The sequence below is a fragment of the Phoca vitulina genome, unplaced genomic scaffold (genome assembly GCF_004348235.1).
Source record: "Phoca vitulina isolate PV1807 unplaced genomic scaffold, GSC_HSeal_1.0 scaffold7, whole genome shotgun sequence".
Classification (NCBI taxonomy): domain Eukaryota; kingdom Metazoa; phylum Chordata; class Mammalia; order Carnivora; family Phocidae; genus Phoca; species Phoca vitulina.
Genome location: NW_022589710.1, coordinates 11365217 through 11389239, shown reverse-complemented (window position 1 = coordinate 11389239; position 24023 = coordinate 11365217). Strand labels below are relative to the sequence as shown.

Sequence of the window (24023 nt, the reverse complement as noted above, 5' to 3'; positions counted from 1 at the left end):
TATCAAACAAAATATAGTAAAACAAAACCTTTTTGGTTTTGAGTTATATAAAACAAATGTTTGGTTATTTTATGTTGTACTGAAATAAAAATCAGAACACATGGAGATGACAAGATGCCATATTTTACGGCTTCTAAAGTAGCACAAAGAAATGTAAATAAAACTCTATCAAAGTTTTATTTATTCCTTCTGCTATTAAATCTGAGAATATCCTAATTTCCAAATGGGATAGCTAGATTGAGAGTTTAAATACTTAGGGGCTCTTGGTGGGGGGCAGGGGTGGAGTGTGGCAGTAAGGCAATAAAGAGAGGGGAGCTGCTCCCTACTAGAGCTAGAAAACATACAGATTACTAGCTGCAGTGACACTCTGATTTTGAGACCATGCCATATCCCAGGGAAAATGCAGAGAGGGCTTTCCTTGAGTTGGCAGGGTCCAAGTTGGTGGGTTAAAAGAGAGGAAAAAACCCAGATAAGTAATCTCGGGGTGTAAGGGTCAGCAAGCATAGAACAGAAAACCCAGTGGATATGAAGAAAGAAAGAAATCAAGTCTCAGGATAGCAGGAAAAGCAGTAGAACAAAGAAACAGTGGGAAAGATTCCCACCTATTCCTTCTATAGTCATACACCAAAACAACTGTATGTCTTTTTGTAGACATCATAAAGACATCTCTACTTACAATATATTTGTAACTTGGTTAAACAGAAGTCTTACACACTTGAAACAACTGTCAGAGAATCCCAAATAATCTTCAAATGCTAAAGCAGGCCTTGCAATTACATAAAACAACTGGACAGATGTGCCAATTTCACTAGCACAGGTACAGGTAAAGAATATTAATGCAAAATAACCAGAAGTTTTGAGTACATCAGGTGTGGGGAAAAAGTCCTTAAGTTCCAAAGCATTTCAAACCACAGAAAGGGTAAGTTTTTTTCTTTGCATTTCCACTGACTCTAAAAATAAACCTTTATTATTTTCCACATTATAAAAGAAATGTAAGTTCGTTTTTTAAAAAAATTCTAACACTACACAAATATGTAATATAGAAAACCAACGTTCTATATAACCTTTCCCTTTGGAGGAAACTAGTGTTTATAAGTTGGGTAACAGCCACTTTTTTTTTTTTTGATTACTTGAGACATAGTAATAGGAGAGCTGCTCTGAACAAGTTTATACTGATTATTCCAATTTCTCCTTTGAGCTGTACCTTTCCTACTCCACTGCTAAGGAAACAAAAAAGGAAAAAGAAAAATCCAAAATACACGCTGATCCTCCAAAACAGGCAACCCATAAATAAGACTATCCCCTGAAGAAAAATCAAAGGTGACTGGGCAAAACTGCTACACTAAGTAGCAGAACCAAATATTACTTGATACTGAAAAATGGAGTAAAAGTCGAAAAAATACTAACCTTTCTTTTTTATTGTTCTCGATAATCGAAAATGGGGACAGTATCTTTTCCTTCAAAGAAGATTGAAGCAGCTTACCTAATTATTGATGTTTTTTAGCTTTTAAAAAAGAACGGTGTACAAACGAGGTATACTGTAGTGCCAGAAGGTAAGGAAGTGCTCAAGAAACAGCACAGTTACGGGGGTATGTCAAAGCGGCAGGAGCCAATAAAAAGCTTGAAATTGCCAAAGCTAGACTAATTTGAACAAAATAAATATTAGATTATAACCCAAAGTATAAAATAAAATATCCATGAGTCCATACTACTATAAGTAAGGATTAAATAAATAAGTAAATAGGGGAGAATATACAAATTTCCCATGTAGAAGAATTTAAAATAATTTATATAAATATCCTGCCTCCAAGGAGGTAGAGCATAACTCCACCCCTCTTTACGCGTGGCTGCACAATGACTTCCTTCCAAAGATTACAGCATGAAAAGAGGGGGAAAAAAGTAACTTCATGTTGGAGAAAGCTGACAAACCCTTCCTCAGCCAGATGACCAAAGTTAGTATCAATAGGGATAAGTCATGTTGATACTATGTAATTTTTCTATGATGTTATGGGGCTGGTACTTTACCTCTATGGTCTTCCTCCCCAAAACCCATAACCCCAGGCTAATCATGAGAAAAACATCATACAAATCCCAATTGAGGGATATTCTACATAAAACCTGTCCAGCAGTCCTCAAAACTGTCAAGGTCTTCAAAATAAAGTCTGAGAAACTGTCACAGGGAAGAGGAGTCTAATGAGACATGATGACTAAATTGAAGGTGGTATTCTGGGTGACAGTCTATGACAGATATTATGATATTTATATGTCATTTTTTTCTCTCTGATCACTCTGTCAGAGTGATAATCAGTTAATGGACATTGAAATGGAATTAAAACAAAATACTGGCAAGTAATTAAGAATTTGGTATACTTAGGATGTTTTTACACCCATGGAACTATGTGGCTTTGCAATTTTCACTTTCAAGTTCTTATTTTGGTAAAAAACTGATATTGATAAAACACTTTATGAATATTTTGCATGGTTATTTTTGAACCATTTGAAGAGGAAGTGCTGTTTCCATTTATCTTCTAGGCTTAAACCCAATAGGATTGCCTGTTATCTCTTTCCTAAACTGATGAGAAAATTTTCAAGAGGTTTTCCTGCCATTCATATCATTACAGCAATTTTGCCTGCCATATCAGAGTACATGTAGATCTTTTTCTGGAGAGGGACATCTATAATAATTGGAAAGCTTCAATTTAGACTAATTCTATAACTTTATATACACAAGCAATTTCTAGGCATTTATGATTGACACAAAACTGAGAAAAATGCTCTACTGATTAAATTAAATGTTGAGTTTGCAAGCTTCTTTTTTCACATTAAAGAAATGGTGTTTGCCATAGTTACTTAACAAAAACCAAAGGCAATTCTGATACTCCAACCCACCTGAGTATCTCTTTAAATCTTAAGAGTGGTTACTACATGGGAAGCATATTAGGGATATATACTTCCTGACCAGATTTTTTAAAAACTGCAATAAATTTATAAATTTTTAAAACAAGGTCTAGTACTGCTATGGATTACTGTGAATCCGAAGGGAAAAATCAGCTTACCCATTTTCTGAAGAGGTCAGTAAGCAAGCGTCCTGCTACCAGGCCTCGGACCAATCTGAGATAGCATTAGTGATACCGAGTTACTGAGGCCTGTTCTCTCAAGCTCATATACTCTTCTTCTGACTCCTTTACTGCTGATGCTCACACAATCTATTTGCCTGGTCCTAACAAGGATGTTGTAAAGAGCACTCAGAGTGCCCACACGGCGCTGTACTAAAAGGGCCTACAACAGAAATCTCTTTGGTTTAAATATTAGGAATAATGGTACTTTCTCTAAACAATTTGTTTCCATTTGATCTTATGAATTATGTGAATCCCCCATATCAATGACTCTTACAGTGGAAATAACTTCCTTAAAAGGTGCACCAGAATGATGTGTCTTCAAACTTCTCCACTTTCTGATATATCTTAACTCTCCCCAAACCCATCCCGGCCCCTTTGAGAATCCCTTTAGGTAAAGAGAGTGTTTATAAATGGCAGTGTGGAGTGCTTATGAATGATGTGCAGGAAGATGAAAGGACAAACCCCTGCTCTTTGGCAATCATGTTTTCATCTTCAAGTTTGTTGACGGAATTTATAGCCACATTACTACAGCACTTCATCAGTATGAATTTTGTGGACCAAACTCAATCCTCTTATTTTTCCTAAGCTTATTTGCCCTTTGTGCTCTTACTGTAACTTACTTTGTTTATTTTATTTTTTGCAATGCATACATCATTATAACCATCTTTTATCTATAGAACCAAGCAGGACAGAAACAATCTACAAATGAAGAGTATCTACTTTGGAGCTGGGAGATGAATACTTGAAGGAACTATTATAGGGCTGCCTGGGTGGCTCAATCATTAAGCGTCTGCCTTCGGCTCAGGTCATGATCCCCGGGTCCTGGGATCAAGGCCTGCGTCGGGCTCCCTGCTCAGCGGGAAGCCTGCTTCTCCCTCTCCCACTCCCCCTGCTTGTGTTCCTGCTCTCGCTTTCTCTCTCTCTGTCAAATAAATAAATAAAATCTTTAAAAAAAAAAAAAAGGAACTATTATATACTCTTCCTAATAATATCTAGAAAAAGAATGTCTAAATGAAATACTGCAGTAAAATTTGAGCTCTGAATTGATCTTAATTGTATCTGAGAGAAAAATCAGCCTTTCAATAGTTAAAAGTCTGAAATAAAAACTATTTTAAAAGGAAAAAGACCTGTTATTTTTAAATAAATATTTTAATACAACATTAATGACTAATAAAGTATTACCACTGTAATAATCATTAGGGACGAGTAATTTATACAACTTCAAAAACATGTTCAAATCAATTTACTACTCCTTCTGGAATTGCTGTTTACCTTACAGATTTAGCAGTATATATTTTTAAATTTTGGTTAAAGTGGGTATTATATTTTCATAGGTAGCTCTACCTAGCACACTCCTGAGAAGTATGTTTTAAAATACTGCCATAGAAGCAAGGTATACACAATAATGATTCACAAAGACAATCTCACCACACCCCAGTTATCACACAAACATTATCAGTGGCACATCGAGAGAAGAATCAACTTGCCATTAAGATTTTGTCAGAGAGAAAACAGATATGGGAGCCTGGCAACGCTGTATTCCTAACAATGCTGTTCTAAAACACACAATCATTTGACTGACTAATGCAATCGGGGAGATTTTGTTTCAAACACTATGCAAAGTATACCCTTTTGGGGATATCTGGGAAGAAAGAGATATGAGGCTAAATTCATTACAGCAATTTTGCCTGGCTTCATTCATCTTTCTACTTACTCCCTTGATTACTTAACCCAAAACCCACTTATGTGACAGTTGATCATGCACTCCATTAGCAGTCAGTCCATGTAAGAATAATTCTGAGTGTAGACTATTTCAGCAGTCACATGACAAAACAGAACTCTTACAACATGTCAAGCAGGCGGAGTGGATGGAATTGCACATGGATGAAGGAAGTACCCAGTCAGTCTGGCATTATTTGATCTAGGGTAATGTGACTTCACTGAGTTATCATGTCATGAAAGATGAAGAGTAAGAAAAAAAAATTTGTGTGTGTTTTTCAGTAAATTCTGGATTGGCAGTCACTAACACCTTTTTATTTCCCCAGGTCACTTACATCACCTTTGACTAGCCAGATGCAATTATTTTAAAAAATAAGTAGTCAAGATTGGATCTACTTTTTCCTCCCATTTATAGATTAGAGAACTCATATCAGCCCTTCCTAAATCCTAAGGAAATCGAACTTAAATGTTGCTACCAGGTTAGCTGCCTTAAGATTCACAGTCCAAGTTTATATAGTTTCCACAGTTTTTCTTTTTCTTTTTTTTTGAAATCTTAGGTTTACAAATACATACTAACAATGACTTATTCGGATGATTATTTCAGATGCCCTTGAGAGAAACAAGCAATTCCATTGGTTTGATATTCCATATAATTACTTTTAGTCTCAGGCTTTCCTCAATTAGCACACTCTCTTTGGCTACTTAACATATTTTTTAAATTTTTTTTTAAAGATTTTTATTTTATTTACTTGAGACAGAGAGAGAGAGCACAAGAAGGGGTAGGGTGAGAGGGAGAAGCAGACTCCCTGCTGAGCAGGGAGCCTGATGCGGGACTCGATCCCAGGACTCTGGGATCCTGACCTGAGCTGAAGGCAGTCGCTTAACCAACTGAGCCACCCAGGCGCCCTTAACATATTTTTTTAAAAGTCATACTCTAGGTACCTTAAAATCTTCAAAATGCTAATATAACTACTTGATAATATAATACTTGTAATATTATAATTATTAAGTATACATAATATATAAATATTATACATAAGTATTATATGTAATACTTATAATATATAATGTAATATAATATAACTACTTGATATATAATACTACTCGGTTATGGAAATATGACAAACTTCTATTTTGAAAGTGGAAGAAGTATATTATTCTTAGGACCAAGTTTCAGTACCTTAAAATGAGTTTCATATAGTCAGTTAAAAAAACAGATTCCCAATCTAAGAATCATTAAGACTTCTAATAATTTTGAGTGTTTGACTGTTATAAGCTGCTTATTTTTGTAAAGCAGTATGAACACACTTCTGAGAAACTGTTTTTATATAATAGTGGTTCTCAAAATGTGGTCCCCCACCCCAAACCAACAGCATCAACATTACCTAAGAACTTTTTAGAAATGTAAATTCTCAGACCTTCTGAATCAGGAACTCTGGGTGTAGGGCCAGCATCCTGTTTAACAAACCCTCAAGGTGATTCTGAGGCACACTAAAGTCTGAGAATCAATATTCTAAAATATAGCAGAATCATTAGTGGTTCAGTCTGTAATACTACATATTTATTTTAAAGTTTCTTATCTTTAAGAACATAACATGTTAGTATTTTCTAAAGAAATATAATGAGTACTTGTAGAAATATATAATTTGGATAAAGTAAAAAGTGCTTTCCTGGATTAAAGTTTTAAGCTAGAAATAACTGGATTAATAACTGTACCTATAACTCCTACCCTTAAAAACACTGAAAGAACCACTTTTTAAATTTATTTATTTTAGAGCGAGAGAGGGAGAACAAGCATAAGTGGGAGGGGCAGAGGGAGGAGGAGAGAGAATCTCAAGCAGACTCCATGCTGAGCATGAAGTCTGACGCGGGCTCAGCTGGATCTCACGACCCTGAGATGGTGATGTGAGCCGAAACCAAGAGTCAGTTGCTTAACTGACTATGCCACCCAGGCGCCCCAAGAACCACTTTTTAAATTCATTGGAAGGAAACTATTGTTAACCAGTTGACTAAAATTAAGAAAATATTTAGAAACAATCTTCAATCACTTATTTCCAATCATTAGTAATCAACAAAACTTATGAAAGTAAACTGGGAAAAATGACAAGTTTTCCATTCTAGATTTCAATATAGAAAAAATTACTCAAACACCTTCTCAGAGCAAACATGGGGGTAGTACATGTTCTCTGAAGGCAAGTGGCAGCATGACATCCTAGTTTGGAGACCCAAGGAACAAGACCTTTTACCTCTAAAGCCAGCCCTTAAGAGCTACTCTTTAAGCTGGAGGAACTATTATATGGACAAAAGTATTTAAAAGTTAAGGAGGTTTAATAAAAATACTTCAATACTTAATCTAACATTTGCCATTGTAAACACAGTAAGGTATTTAAGAGTTTCTTTGCTACTTTAACATTATTAAAACATAATTTCAAGCACAGTTTGTGTTAAACTCCACAATATTTCTATAGTTTGGGCAAAAAAACATGCACACACACACACACACACACACACAAACACCGAGCATAGCTTGATTGTATCTTAGGTTCTTTATGGTACTGAAACATTTGTAAGAGGTTATGTAAATCAACAGAAAGAAATAAAATAACTTGGGTGGCAGGAAAAAAAAGAGAACTCATTGCCAAGTAAATGCTACTGCCAAATGACCTTTAATGGCTAATACCCACATTTCCATTTTTCTCTCACTGTAGTAAAACCAACTAAGAGATGGCAATCAAAACAAATTCTGCAGTGTTTCCACCAAACTACTTTCTATTCAACGTCCCAAGCATGCTGTAAGAATGAAAGCATTCGGTGCTGATCTCTGGCCATAATTCTTTAAAATTACATTATAAATTTTCATTCTGCAGAAGCTATTTTAACCAATTCTCAGTTATCTACAAAAATTGGTAGTAGAGTTTTGAACAGCTAGCAAGATTATCTAAAATGATGTACCTTTTTCCTCTACACCTTCTACTAAAGGAGCTTATGAACAACTGAAAATCCAAAACGCAAGCTGCAAAAGGAGCAAGGAACAAAGACAGTAGGACTGAATTATGGGCAGGAGTGTGGGGGAGGGGGAGGGGAGACAATGAGAAAACTCAACATAAGAAGCTTTCCACTTTATAACCTTTTGTTTTTTTAGATGAAAGGTTATTAGTATGGTGTCCCTCTCCCCTCAAGGCAATCTCAAATTGTCAATTATTAATGATGAAATGGTGACTCAAAAGAAAAACCCATCTTAAAAATGAAAGTTGTGAAAGTATGTGTAAAGTATGAGTCACTGAGATTTTAGAATTTCTACCTGATCACTCTAGAAAAAATGATCAACAAATGCATCAGTTCTTTCCACATAAAACCATGGTGAAGGAAATTGATATTGGAAAAAAAGAACATAAGCAAAGACAGTTTGCATGGTCATGTTGAAACTCATTTCTAGCTCCTGGGCTAGACTTGACCATTATAACAAGCAATCTCTGTGTGGCAGTCACTAGAGCTCTTAAAAATACTAATTCTCTTTCTCCTTCTGGGCACATGTGGTAGGACTGCCTCCCCTATCTTGCTGAACTCAGGTGTAGCTGCATAGCTTGCATTAGTTGCTAATTAGGAGCAGAAGTGATAGGTATCATATCTGAGTAGAAGCTTTATGAGTCAGTGTGTACTCCACCACCTTCCCCTTTCCCTCTGTCACAGTGACTGGTAATATTTCAGAAAGGTATTCTGAGTCCCAGAATGAGGATGATGATGACGCAGATGATCCACAATAAACATGTAGCATGAACAAGAAATAATTTGTTTTAAGCCACTGAAGTTGGGGTTTATTACTGCAGCATAACCTATTCTGACTAATACTAATACAGTCTTTTATTTTCTCTATATGGGTAATATATTTCCTATTTAATTATTTTACAGAAAAGTTAGCCATTAATTTGGAGACTCAAGTTTAGATTCTAAGCATCAGTTTAAAAAAATCAAGACCCCCAAACTGAAAAAACTAAAAGAGGAAACTGTCAGTTATATTTAAATTAGGAAACTAAACACATCATAAAAAACTACCATGCTGTTGTTCCTACAAAGTTAAGGCCATGGACAACTAAATGCACTCACAAGGTGGCTGGGGTTTTTTTGTTTTGTTTTATTTGTTTTTCCTGTTTAAATTTATTGGACTATGTGCCAGGTACTGCAATAAGTGCTTTTCAAGGATTAGCTCATTTAGTCTTTACATAAGGCATGAGGAAGTTAAGTGACTTAGCCTAGATCACAAAGCTAGCAAGTGAACTAGGGTGCAGAAGAGTGAAACTCAAGAAGTCTTTCAGAATTAACCCTGAAAGAAAAAGCAGACGCTATTTCTAACAGGTTATACAATGTACTGTATACCCATTTGTTCATTGTTTCATTCATTTACTAAGTATCTACTGAGCAATTTATTATGTGCAAGGCCCTTTTCTCAGTGCTCAGAATATAACTGTGAACAAGATGCACAAGATCTTCAATCTCAGGGCATTTACATTCTTTTTTTTTCAAAGATTTTGTTTATTTATTTGACAGAGAGAGACACAGTGAGAGAGGGAACACAAGCAGAGGGAGTGGGAGAGGGAGAAGCAGGCTTCACGTGGAGCAGGGAGCCCGATGTGGGGCTCGATCGCAGGACCCCTGGAACCATGACCTGAGCCGAAGGCAGACACTTAACAACTGAGCCACCCAGGCGCCACCTTTTCTTTTTAAGATTTTATTTATTTATTTGACAGAGAGAGACACAGCGAGGGAGGGAACACAAGCAGGGGGACTGGGAGAGGGAGAAGCAGGCCCCCAGCCGAGCAGGGATCCTGATGCGGGGCTCAATCCCAGGCCCCTGGGATCATGACCTGAGCCGAAGGCAGATGCTTAAGGACTGAGCCACCCAGGTGCCCAGGGCATTTACATTCTGATGGAGATTAATAAAGTAAGCAACAACATGCATATGTAATTGGAGATACAAAATGTTATGAAGGAATTCAATAAGTTAACTATTGCTGTATAATTAACTACCTCAAAACTTGGGTTAAAATAACCACTTATTTTCTCAAGGTACTATGGGTTGCCAATTTGAGTCTCAGCTAGACAGTTATTCTGTTCTACATGGTATTGGTTAGGCCAACCCACGTGTTCACAATCAGTTGGCAGGTTCCAGATGACCTTACTCACATGTCTGGAGTCTTAGTTGAGATGGCTGTGCACATGCTCTCTCTTGTCCCCTCTCTCCCTCTCCCTCTCTCTCCATGTGGCATCTCATCTCAAGGAGACTAACGTGGGCTTGTTCACAAGGTGATAGTTCCTAGAGAGTGACAGCATAGCTGCATGGCCTCTTGAGCCCTTACGTGGAAGTCCCACAGTGTCACTTATGCCACATTCTACTCATCAAAGCAAATCATAAAGCAAGCCCAGATACAAGAGATGGAGAAACAGACTCCATCTCCTGATGAGAGGAACTGCAAAGAATCTGTGGCCATTTTTAATCCACCACTAAAGTAAGTAAGGTTGATGTAACTCAAAATCCAGGCAGAAGGTAAGAGAGCAGACTGGGTTTACTTCAGAAGAATTAGGGAAGACCTATGAGGTGCTGATAATGAAGAAAGAATATTAAAGGCTGAACGAATAGCAAGTACAAAGATCTTGAGGCAGGAACAAGTTCGATATGTCTGAGGAACAGGAAAAATTCTAGCGTGTCCATAATTTAGTGAAAGAGAGAAAAAAACAGACATGAGGCTGAAAAGAGAGGGAACGATCAGATGATGAAAGACACTATACTCCATGATCAGGAACTTGGATTTTATCCTAAGGGTAAGTCAAAGTCATTGGGGCAAGGGTGAAAAAGCAAGGAGACCACTTAGGAGATTAGGCGAGAGATGATGTTAATGGAGATGGAGAGAAATAATAAGATTTTGGAAATATTTGAGGGTTATGATCAATAAAATTTGCTAGTCAACTGGATGTGGGGCGAGTGAAAAAGAACAATTGAGGCTAGAATCTTTGGTTTTTGACTTGAACAATTAGGAAGTTGGTGGTGCCAATTACCTACTTACTTAAGATTTAAAAAACACAATTTAATTTCTACCTCTGATTATCTATACAATGCTCTTCCTCAGAAGTATTTGCAAGAGTCAAAACAGCATGTTGTTGGGGGATGGCTGTTCATAAAAAGATTCATGAACCTAAAACTGCTCTAAAGAGATAAGTTTATTAAATTAAAAGAAATGCAATCTAAGAAAATCCAAAATACTGTATCTTGCAGCAGATAATGTGAACGTGCTACATAACGGCTGACTCAAGGGTTCAATCGTACAAGAGTTCATACCTGACACTTTAATTAGTAAAAATTTAAAATTTAATCAAATTTGGTTTCTCCCAAATTACAACATATTCTGGAGAAATTAATGTTATGAAAACTGTTTTGCAATACTTATTTAAAACGAATTCTTATCCAAGTATTTTGGGTATTCTCTATTCTGACATTTTAGGTAAATTTTTAAGAAAAGAATCATATACAAGAATCATTGTTAATAGAAAACAACATGCCCAATATACTACGAATGTTTTGTTTAGGTAACATGACCATTGGTCTAATCATGTTCCTAGCAATTCCTAGCATTTATTGGCCTAAAGACATATCCTCACATCTTAAAAGAGTATCTGGCATGGAATAGGTGCTCAATAAACAGTAACTGAATCTACATCATAGTTCCCAGCTAGGATGATCTAACTGTCCTCAAATGGGAGGTTATATAATTAATCTGTTGGTCATTCAGAACACTTCCCTCTTCTTCAAAATAAAAATATAAACCAGAACCTTTCTTCATATGAAAATTTGAAACTATATGTATTTTAAGCAGGATACACTTTACACTTGAAAAACATCTACAAGGTTAGTAGCAAATCTTGTAGAACTCTTAGAAGAAAACAGGAATAAATCTTCATGACTCCAGGTTAGGCAATGATATTTTTAGATATGACACCAACAATGACAGGCAACAAAAGGAAAAAAATAGATAAACTGGACTTCATCAAAACTAAAAACTTTTGTGCTTCAAAGGTTACCATCAAGAAACTGAAAACACAATCCAAATGGGAGAATATATTTGCAAATCGTATGTCTGATAAAGGTCTAATATTCAGAATATATAAAAAATTACAACTCAACAATAAAAAGACAAGTAACCGTATTAAAAAATAGGTAGAGGATTTTAACAGCTATGTCTCCAAAGAAGATATACAAATGGCCAATAAACACATAAAAAGATGCTTAACATCCTACGTCATTAGGAAATGCAAATCAAAACCCACAAAAGATACCACTTCATACACACTAGATGGTTATAATAAAAAGACTGATAATAGCAGATATTGGTGAGGATGTAGAGAAACTACAACTCTTTTATACACTGCTATGGAAAATGGTGCAGCAGCTTTGGAAGTTTGGCAGGTCCTCAAAAAATTAAAGAATTACCATATGACCTAGCAATTCTACTCCCAGGTACATATCCAAAAGAACAGAAAACATGTCCACACGATGCAGCAAAAGTGATCCTAAAAACAAAGTTTATACCAATATAGGCCTACCTCAAGAAGCAAAAAAGATCTCAAATAAAAAACTTAACCTTATACCTAAAGGAGCTAGAAAAAGAATAAAGAAAAGCCAAATTCCATGATCAGGAACTTGGATTTTATCCTAAGGGTAAGGCAAAGTCATTGGAGCAAGGGTGAAAAAGACAGGAAATAATAAAGATTAGAACAGAAATAGGGGCACCTGGGCGCCTACCTCAGTTAAGCATCTGACTCTCAGTTTTGGCTCAGGTCATGACCTCAGGGTTGTGAGATCGAGCCCTGCGTAGGCTCCACACTCAGCACAAAGTCCGCTTGAGATTCTCTCTCCCTCTCCCTTGGCCCTTCCCTCCACTCATACTCTCCCTCTCTCTCTTAAAATAAACAAATAAAAATTTTAAAAAGAGATTAGAACAGAAATAAATGATACAGAAACTAAAAAAACAATAGAACAAATCAATGAAACCAGAAGCTGGTTCTTTGAAAAGATCAACAAAATTGATAAACCTCTAGCCAGACTCATTAAAAAAAAAGAGAGAGAGGATCCAAATAAACAAAATCACTAATGAAAGAGGAGAAATAACAACCAACACCACAGAAATACAATTGTAACAGAATATTATGAAAACCTATACGCCCACAAATCGGACAACTTAGAAAAAAATGGATATATTCCTAGAAACACATAACCTACCAAAACTAAAGCAGAAAGAAATAGAAAATTTGAATAGGCCAATTGTCAGCAATAAAATCGAATCACTAATCAAAAAACTCCCAACAAACAAAAGTCCAGGACCAGACGCCTTCACAGATGAATTCTACCAAACCTTTAAAAAAGAGTTAATACCAGGGCGCCTGGGTGGCTCAGTCATTAAGCGTCTGCCTTCAGCTCAGGTCATGATCCCAGGGTCCTGGGATCGAGCCCCACATTGGGCTCCCTGCTCAGTGGGAAGCCTGCTTCTCCCTCTCCCATTCCCCCTGCTTGTGTTCCCTCTCTTGCTGTGTCTCTCTCTGTCAAATAAATAAATAAAAAATCTTAAAAAAAAGAAGAGTTAATACCTATTCTTCTCAAACTATTCCAAAAAATAGGGGTGCCTGGGTGGTTCAGTTGGTTGGGGGTCTGACTTTTGGTTTTGGCTCAGTTCGTGATCTCAGTATTGTAAGACTGAGCCCCGTGTCTGTTTGAGAGTCTCCCTCTCCTTCTGCCCCTCCCCCGCTCTCTCTCTCAAATAAATAAATAAAAGTCTTTAAAAAAAAAACTATTCCAAAAAATAGGAAAGGAAGGAAAACTTCCAAATTCATTCTGTGAGGCCAGTATAACCCTGATACCAAAGCCAGATAAAGGCACCACAAAAAAAGAGAACTACAGTCCAGTATTTTTCATGAATATAGATGCAAAAAATCCTTAACAAAATATTAACAAACTGAATCCAACAATACACTAAAAAGACATCACCATCAAGTAGCATTTATTCCCAGAATGAAAGGGTGGTTCAATATTCACAAAACAATCAATGTGCTGTGTCACATCAATAAGAGAAGGATAAAAATCACAGGATCATTTCAATAGATGCAGAAAAAGCATTCAACAAAGTATACCCAAAAACAAATAATCCAATTAAAAAATGGGCGAAGACATGAACAGACATTTCTCTAAAGAATACATACAGGTGGCCAACATATACATGAAAAGATGCTCAAAATCACTAATTATCAGAGAAATGCAAATCAAAATTACCATGAGGTATTACCTCACACCTGTAAGAATGGCAAAAATCAAAAACACAAGAAATGACAAGTGTTGGCAAGGGCTGGAGAAAAAGGAACCCTCTCGCACTATTGGTGAGAATGCAAACTTGTGCAGCCATTGTGGAAAACAGTATGGAGGTTTCTCAAAAAATTAAAAATAGAACTACCCTATGAACCAGTGATTGCACTACTGGGTATTTACTCCCCAAATACAAAAACACTAATTCAAAGGAATACATGCACCCCTGTGTTTACTGCAGCATTATTTATAATAGCCAAACTATGGAAGTAGCCCAAGTGTCCATCTCCATCAATAGATGAATGGATAAAGAAGATGTGGTGTGTGTGTAATGGAATATTATTCAGCCATAAAAAGAACATTGCCATTTGCAACAACATGGATAGAGCTAGAGAGTATAATACTAAGCGAAACAAGCCAGCCAGAGGAAGACAAATACATATGATTTCACTCATTTGTGGAATTTAAGAAACAAATGAGCAGGAAAAAAAAACTGAGAGAGAGAGAGAAAGACAAATCAAGAAACAGACTTTTAACTATAGAGAACAAACTGATGGCTACCAGAGGAAAGGTGAGGGGGGTGGGTGAAATAGGTGATGGGGATTAAAGAGTACACTTATCATGATGAAAAAAAGTTAAATAAAATTAAATTTCTTTTTAAAAAGGTGTAGTTCACTAAATATTCAGTTTACTGGCCAGATTCAGCTATTTTATTTTCTCTAAAATGATTTGTTTTTCTAGATTTGGCCTTTGAATCAAGACTAACGTTTCTAAAAGGTTGTTACCTTAAAAGGTCATTTAATCTATACCCATGCCTTGGGGGTGCCATTCAGGAAGGTAATTCCTCAGTGTCAATACAGTTCTCTGTGTAACTTAAAAAAAGAAAGAAAACATTATCTACACAAAAGCCTGTATGTGAAATGTTCCCAGCAACACTATTCTTAATAGCCAAAAAGTGGAAACAACCCAAATGTCCATGAATGGATAAATAAAATGTGGCCTATCTATACAAAGGAATATTATTCTGCAATAAAAAGGAATAAAATAGTGATTCATGTTATAAACAGATGAATTTTAGAAACACTATGCTAAGTGAAAAGATAAAATGTCCACAATAGGCAAATCCATAAAGACAGAAAGCAGATTAGTAGTTGCCAAGGAACTAAGGGGAAGAAGGAACTGGAAGTGAGTACTAATGGGTATGGGGTTACTTTGGGGAATGAAAATATTCTGGAATTAGATAGTGGTAATGGCTGCAAAACTTAGTGAATATACTAAAAAACACTGGATTGTACACATTACACTTGATCTTGGCCAAAAGGCCAAGAAGCAGTTGGACTGTACACTTTATATATATTCTTAATTTTTATTTATTTTTATTTATTTTTAAAGATTTTATTTATTTGACACAGAGGGAGAGATAGTGAGAGAGAGCACAACTGACTGAGCCACCCAGGTGCCCCCTATTTTTATTTTTTTTAAGTAGGCTCCACGCCAGGGTGGAGCCCAAGGTGGGGCTTGAACTCACAACTCTGAGATCAAGACCTGAGCTGAGATCAAGAGTCAGATGCTTAACTGACTGAGCCACCCAGGCGCTCCTGGACCATACACTTTAAAAGGCTCACTATTATGGTTTATGAATTATATCTCAATAAAAGAAAAAGAAAACTCAAACAGATACGAAAGAATTGAGGTATGACTTGGTCAAGATCCTAAATTATGTCCAAAGTGAAATCTAATCAGGGACTTTACAATCTCCATTTTCATTTAGTATATCCTGTAACTGTATTAAGACACCAGAAACTGGGGGTGCCTGGGTGGCTCAGTCATTAAGCGTCTGCCTTCGGCTCAGGTTATGATCCCAGGGTCCTGGGATCGAGCCCCACATCAGGCTCCCTGCTCGGCAGGAAGCCTGCTTCTCCCTCTCCCGCTCCCCCTGCTTATGTCCCCTCTCTCGCTGTGTCTCTCTCTGTCAAATAAATAAAAATCTTAAAAAAAAAAAATAGGACACCAGAAACTGTAAAGATAAAAATTAAATATTTACTTAGTAATAACTTTTCAGCAAAAAAGTTCTGTTTTTCAGTAAACAACAAAATCATATATTAACCTATACTTTTCCATATCATATTTTTTTTTCAGAATCTCAAGTAACATTTAAATATAAACCTTCACATCTAAGTTAAAAGCTCTTCTGAATCATTTCTGGCCATAATAGCTCTGTACATCCTCATGGTGATAGATTACATACCCTTCTCCTTAAAACCTGTGTTCTTCATCTTTACTTCTTATATCACTTTTAGGACCAACAGCAGAGACAGACTGAAGAATACTGAGGTATTACCTGTATTTCACATTGATTACTGCTTTTTCTTTCAATGAATTTTGCCATTCTGCCTTTGTCACATGTGTTGTAAACAATTTTTTCTTTTTTACCAAGTTAAGTTAACTGACTTGAATGTCTATGGGAAGGTTTTGGCAGACAGAAGTTTGCAACCTGAGTGACAGCTTTTCAAAATGCAAAAATCAGTTATAACAACCTCTCCTTGCTTAAAAATTCTGTACCTCACTATGAAAAATGTGTCAATTACCACTACCTTTTACTGCATTGTTAGAAAACCTTCAGCAAATATTTAAAGTTCAGATTAAGGTTAATATTAAACTGTGTAGAGCTGCCAATACAACTAACTCAACTGAGGTGACAAGCGGATGGACAGACATATGTTATGTACGTATGGCTAAATGTGCACATACCCAAGCAATGACAACCACCAATAAGTCTCAACTCCACATGGTGGCTGGCCAGTTTCTGCTGACATCATATATAAGACATAAATAATCTGGCTTCAAAAAATTAAAATACAAAACAATGTATACGAAAATTGAGAAAATAAATTCACAAAAGCTTATTTTTAGCTCCTTGACCTCTGTCACTCCTAAGCTGTAGTCTCTGAGACCAAGATATACAATCATGGTGCTACTTTCTAGATAATGAAGGTAAAAATGGTCTTTTCTTATCTATAAGCTGACTTACAGAGAATAATGGAAATTGCCATTAATGGAAAAAGACCAAGAATTTGTAATGTATTATACAGAGAATTCATGGGAAGAACATAAATGATCTGTGCATTATTCCATTTAAAAAAATCCAGAAACTTCTTCACACAAAGATGAAAAGATTAAGGCACACAGAAATAGGATTCCTAATATTTCCTTTATTCATGCTTATAGGTGACTGTAGCAAGAGATGGAAATAAAGAGGACATATCAAGAATATCTTGACAAGTCAAGAATATTACCTTTCTGGACTATTTAATTTTGTTAACAAATTTTTTAAATCTAAAAAATGGGCGGGGGGGAACCTGTCCTGCTCTTTTCACATAACAGATTCACAGCACAAATGTAGCGGAATAGTTGCAGCAATCATGTAATAAGCAACCTTGAAGAAACTTCTATTGGGAGGCTTTGCAGAAGTATAAATTGCTACAGTCATTTTGGAAAGTAATTTGGCAATATGTATTGAGACCTTAAAATATCCACACTCTTTGACTTCCATTTCTGAGAATCTATTTTAAAGAAATCATCTGAAAGCTGCACAGAGATCTCCCAAGCATTATTTACCATAGTGAAAAACGGGAAAAAATTTAATATGCCCATCAACAGGGAAATGATTAAAGAGTTGTGGTATATCCATAAGATACAAAGTATTACACAGTTATTTTAGAATATTTACCAAGAATGCCTCTTCACTTTTTTTCCTGATGGTGGTTTGCTTTTTAAAGTAATACGTACTCGTGAAAGAAAATTCGAAAAAAACAAATGAAAAACTAAAATCCTCTCATTCTCTTATACTCTATTTCCACCTCCAAAAGTTTATTATTGTTAAGATTTTATGGGTAGTTTCTAGAAAATTTCGGGGTATATACAAACTTATCTAACAAACATTTATATGGATAATCCTTTATTTTGTTTTAACACAAGTGGGGCCATATAAGCTTGTTATTCTTCAAATTGCTTCTGATACTTATTTGGCTATTATTCTATATCAGCACATATAAATCTACCTCATTCATTTAAAATAGATGTTTCAAGACTCTTAACTATAGAGAACAAACTGATGGTTACCAGAGGGGAGGTGGGTGGGGGAATGGGTGAACGAGGTGAAGGGGATTAAGAGTACACTTATCCTAATGAGCACTGAGTAATGTATAGAATTGTTGAATCACTACATTGTACACTTAAAACTAATTTAACACTGTATGTTAACTATACTGGAATTAAAATTAAAAAATAAATAAAATGGATGTTTCAGTATATATCAGGACCTAGACTGATAAATATTTAGGCTGATTAGACTTTTCTGCTTACAAACGATGCTTAACTAACATATTTGGAAATATAACTTCATGTGTTTGTGTCAATGTATCAGTTTCAACATTTTAGGTATTCAAAGTTGTTGTCAAATCACCCACCAAGAATACTGTACTGATACCCTTCTCCCTACCTCTCCAAACCATTCAAAATATTGGATACTACCAACTTTTTAAAATCTGCCAATCTGGAAGATAAATATTTTTATTTGCATATCTATAATCACAAATCACTTTTCTACTGGATGGTTCTTTTTCTTATAGGCTTATAAGAGACTATGGTAGTGTCAGAAAATTAGCCCTTTGTCACATGTGTTGTAAACAATTTTTTCTCTTTGTTGTTATCTTTTAACAATGTTTACAGTAAATTTCTCTGTTCTTCCCATTAGGGCTCCTAGGTTTTATATACACTTTTAAGGTGCTTCCATCTCAAATATTTTAAAAAGTACATGTTTTCTTCTACTCCTTTTATAATTTCATTTTTATTGAGAGCTTTCAACAACTGTAAATTAAAATGTAGATATACAATTATTTACAAAGTTGAAGCTCAACTAGGTAAGAAAATGGAAAAACACTGCAAGGAAATAAAACACTGACAGTGGTTATTGCTAAATGATGTGGTTATAGATGATATTCTTTATTGTAATTTCCAAATTTTCTATATGCATTACTTTTATAATCAGAAGAAAATAAAACTTCTTAAAATAATCATACTTAAAATTTTTCTTAAGTTTTTGATGATACTAGCTTCATTTCTCAATTATTATTTGAGTACCTTACCCAGATTGAATCTAATACTAGGGTAGAGCTTTGTATTTTAATTCTATTGACACAGATGACCTCACAGGAAAAAACTACCAAATAAGGGTCTACTGAAAGCAAGAATTACAGTTCCAGTTAGGAAATTAATCTGAATAGTAATCCCAATAATGGTTACTCCTATTAGGTATTTACAATGTGCCAAATGCTTACATTTATTAACTCATTTATTCTTTTCAACATCTTTGTGAGGTAAGTACTGTTGTTCTCTCCATTTTACACACTGGGAAACTAAGGCACAGAGAGGTTAAATAATTTGCTCATGAAAGCTCTTAAAAGTGGAAGAGCCAGGACTGGGATTCAAAAAGTCTAGCTCTAGAATCCTTATTCTTTTTATTTTTTTTTCTTTTGAGAGAGCGAGCAAGCGAGCATGGGGGTGGGTGTGAGGGAGTGGAGAGCCAAAGGGAGAGAGAATCCTAAGCGGTGGGCCCCACAAACAGCACAGAGCCGGCGCGGGGCTGGATCTCACAACCCTGAGATCATGACCTGAATGGGAATGAAGAGTTGGATGCTCAGGGCCCCTGGGTGGCTCAGGTGGTTAGGCATCTGCCTTTGGCTCAGGTCATGATCTCAGGGTCCTAGGATCGAGCCCCGTGTTGGGCTCTCTGCTCAGTGGCATGTCTGCTTCTCTCTCTTTCCCTCTGTGATCCCTCTCACTCTCTCAAATAAATAAATACAAAATCTTAAAAAAAAAAAAAAAGAGTTGGACACTTAACTGACTGAACCACCCAGGTACCACTGGAATCCTTATTCTTAACTTCTAAACTAAAATCCTATTTAAAAAATTAACAGAAAAACTGGGAAGCTAGTTCTGACAACCTAGAAAGTGTTAAAGAATAAAACTAAGCCACAAAAGGGCCTGACGATAGATTTATTTAAAAAAAAGAAAAAAGAGAGAGGTCTATGAGAAATATGATATATCTTTATTTTTCACAAATCCCTAGCTTCAGAGATTTGAGAAAAAACTTGAGAAGGAAATTTTTTCCTTCTTTATTCAGGTGGTGTCTCTAAGCTGAGCCCGAGCTGTGGTTTCCCAAACATAATGTCAGTGCACTGCCAAAAGATAATGGTGCTTGTAAGAGCTGAGTAATAACAATTACCTGTCACATAAAGCATTGCTAACATTAAATTATTTTAAGAGTAAAAACTAAAAGCAGTGGCAGGTGCCTATGATTTCACTGGTCAATCATTTGTTCTTTGTCTCTTAGTTTGCCAAACTGCTTGGATCTTTCCAAATGTGCAAATTTTTCTCACATAACGCAAGGGGATATATCCACGACATCATTTTCAATGTGTTACTTTCCCCAAAAATGTTCACCCAATTTAGGCCATATATTTCTGGCAAGTCAATTTTTAGTGCTTTGTGTGAAGCTGAAAGTCAAACAAAAGGTAAACAAATACAAAACTTTACTTCTCACAGATTAGAGGTGGAATTTTTAGAATGAGCCCTTCTGATTCTGAGTTCCACCATGTATTAGAGATAGTAATTTTATGCTTCATTTTCTGACTTTGCCCTTGTCAATATTACTGCCTCAAAGATCCCTTCAAGTACCTAAAAGACAAAATATTTTCAACTTGCTTTTTTGCTTTTTAAAAATAAAGGATTGAAAACTAATACCTGACTGCAAAAATGTAGGCACAAACATAAAGGAAAGGCATATAAAGAAATTTCTGTAAATCAACCTTGTGCTTTGTGTACTTGTAAGCTTTTCTGAGTAAAAATGGCCAAACTGGACTAGTAGCATCTCTGAGAAACAGCTTTTAAGTTGGTAGCAATTTTTAAGAAATAACACAGATTAACTACAGATGAATGGCCAAAAATTGCCAGTGATAAGAACCATAAACTTGGGGGTGCCTGGGTGGCTCCATCAGTTAAGCATCCGAATCTTGATTTTAGCTCAGGTCATGATCTCAGGGTTGTGGGATCGAGCCCCACGTCGGGCTCTGTGCTCAGCGGGGAGTCTGCTGGAGATTCTCTCCCTCTGCCCCTCCCCCTGCTCTCTCTGTCTCAAATAAATAAATAAATCTTTAAAAAAAAAAAAAAGGACCATAAGCTTGAAACCCAGGAGGTCTCCACAATTGAATTTTGATGTTATGACTGCTTTCTAAGGATTTGCTCTATAAAATTCACTTCACTTTTCTAATATTCTAATCTATAAAAAAGGGGATTAAAATAACTGCTCACTACTGCTATGAAAAATCATGATATTCCTATTAGAAACTACTAGACATTTATAAACTGATAGAACAAATGATTACCTTATAAAAAAAAGAACTGCTTAGATTCATTTATGAGCATACTATGTTTGGAAAAAACAAATATATTAACATCTCTTGATAGTTTATATTGATAAATTTCAAGCAGAGGAATGTGACTCACAGGGAAATGACAGAGTACCCAAAGAAAGAGTAGAGATACAGAAGAAGGTTACCTAAAATTATATAAGAAAAAGGCCTGAAATGGCCCTTTATTACGTGGACTTTTTTTTTAAGAAGGCTCCACACCCAGTGTGGAGCCCAACACAGAACTTGAACTCATGACCCTGAGATCAAGACCTGAGCTGAAATAAAGAGTCAGATGCTTAACCAACTGAGCCATCCAGGTGCCCCTATTACATGGACTTTTTAATCCCTCTTGGCCAGCCTAGAAGAGCCACTTACTTGCCAGAGAAGAAAACAGTGACTCTTAGATAAGTAGTTAGTTACCGTGACACCTTTAGGAGCTTATTTTTAGAGGAAGGAAAAATGGGGAATTAGAGACCCAAGAAAGATCACAAATAAGTACAATAAATATTTCTAGAGATTTGGAATAACAATATAAAACTTGTACTTACAACTTGAGATTCACGAGCTTTAGGAAATGTTTTGGCAACATTGAGCCCATCGATGACGATATCAAAAGGAGGACAGCATTTTACAAAGTTCTGAAATCTCTCAAGTTCCTAAAAAAGAAAAGCCAGATAAAATATTAATAAGAACTTAGCAAGGACTTTATTATAAACACACTGCTATGACTTTTATTACTGTTCTGGTAAGTAAAAATATTCATCGCTTAAAAATACACAAACTCAAAAACACTTTCGAAATGAAATCTGGAAAGACCAGACTAAGAGATGCAACTGCATAGAATTATCTGAAATGCTTTATAATCTCATAGCACTTTATACTTCATATAGTACTTCCACATGCTAATTGCATTTGATCCGTAACCAGTTCTCACCTGCTAAATTGACTCCCATGGCAGTCATGATGAAAATGAAATGTCAGAATCTCTATAACCTGCTCTTAAGCCAAGGAGATGTAAACCTCAGATATGCTAGTCTACCAGTACAACAGTGTTGAAAGAATAAGGCTCTATAATAGTCCCTCTTCGATCATCAAGATGATTTTGTTTACTTCTAGCTATTTTGAAGAGTTGAAATATTCAACAAATATTTGTGGAGCATCTACTATTGTTCCCAGCAGTTACTAAAGAGACAAAACTCTAATGGAGCCTGCATTTTGGTAGAAGGAGACACAAAATAAACCAAATAAATAAGTTAATAAATTATATTAAATGCCAAGTGTGATGAGTGCTATGGAGGAAAGAAAAGGAGGAGTGGGAGTTCCATTACTGGTAATGATGGAGTAGTCTGTACTGGACTATCAGATAACATAAATTCTATATGAAAAACAACTATTTGAAGGTACTACAGAATGACCAAAAGCAGGCAGAAATTCAATGGAATGCAAAATTTGAAAGACAGTGTAGCTACCCGACAGTCCAACTGAGTCCCCTCCAACAGTCAGCATCAACATCAGCCCCATGAGAATGAGGAAGACTTCAAGATGACCTCAGCCCCCTTTTAATTACAATGGTAGAATACCCAAGCAAGAGCCACACAGCTGAGTCTAGTCAAACTCAAGAACCATGAGAGATAATAATAAAAATAATAAGTGTTTCTATTTAAAGCCACTACATCTGGGTGGTTTGTTATCTACCTATGGATAACCAAAAAAGAAAGGAACCCTCCCTCCCCACCCACCCTGCACCTGCACATGCTCACCCGGGCACACTCTCTCTCCCTCTCTTTCTCAAATAAATAAATAAATAAATAAAATATTTCTTTAAAAAGCCACTGAGTAGACCATGCTGATAAAGCATGACAGAAAGAGCTGACCTACTGAGATAGCATACTAACTATGGCATAGGGCAATACAAATCTGCAAGCTTAATTTTTTTTTTTTTTTAAAGATTTTATTTATTTATTTGACGGAAAGAGACACAGCGAGAAAGGGAACACAAGCAGGGGGAGTGGGAGAGGGAGAAGCAGGCTTCCCGCAGAACGGGGAGCCCGATGCGGGGCTCGATCCCAGGATCCTGAGATCATGACCTGAGCCGAAGGCAGACGCTTAACGACTGAGCCACCCAGGTGCCCCAAGCTTAATTGTTTTAATGGAGGGTAAATTTAAATAATTATTTCTTTCTAGCACTGCTGCTAGATTGTATTTGATTACAGATTGGCTAATGATCTGGGGTATGAAAATCCACAAAGCTTTTGATTAACAAAAGAAGTCCTTTTGAAAAAACATTTATTGATATATAATTCACATACCACACAATTCACTCATTTGAAGTATACAATTCACAGGTTGTGCAACATTACCATGATCTAA

The 24023-nt window shown here is 36.0% G+C and overlaps 1 protein-coding gene across 1 annotated transcript in view; it reads right to left on the bottom strand.

Annotated features, from left to right (window-relative positions):
- The window catches only part of PRORP (protein only RNase P catalytic subunit), a 127824-nt gene that overhangs the window by 64293 nt on the left and 39508 nt on the right, over window positions 1-24023 (bottom strand). The window contains exon 4 of the mRNA XM_032404940.1: window positions 22202-22309. Within this exon, the coding sequence (XP_032260831.1) occupies window positions 22202-22309 (108 nt within the window). The remainder of the gene's footprint in view (window positions 1-22201; window positions 22310-24023) is intronic.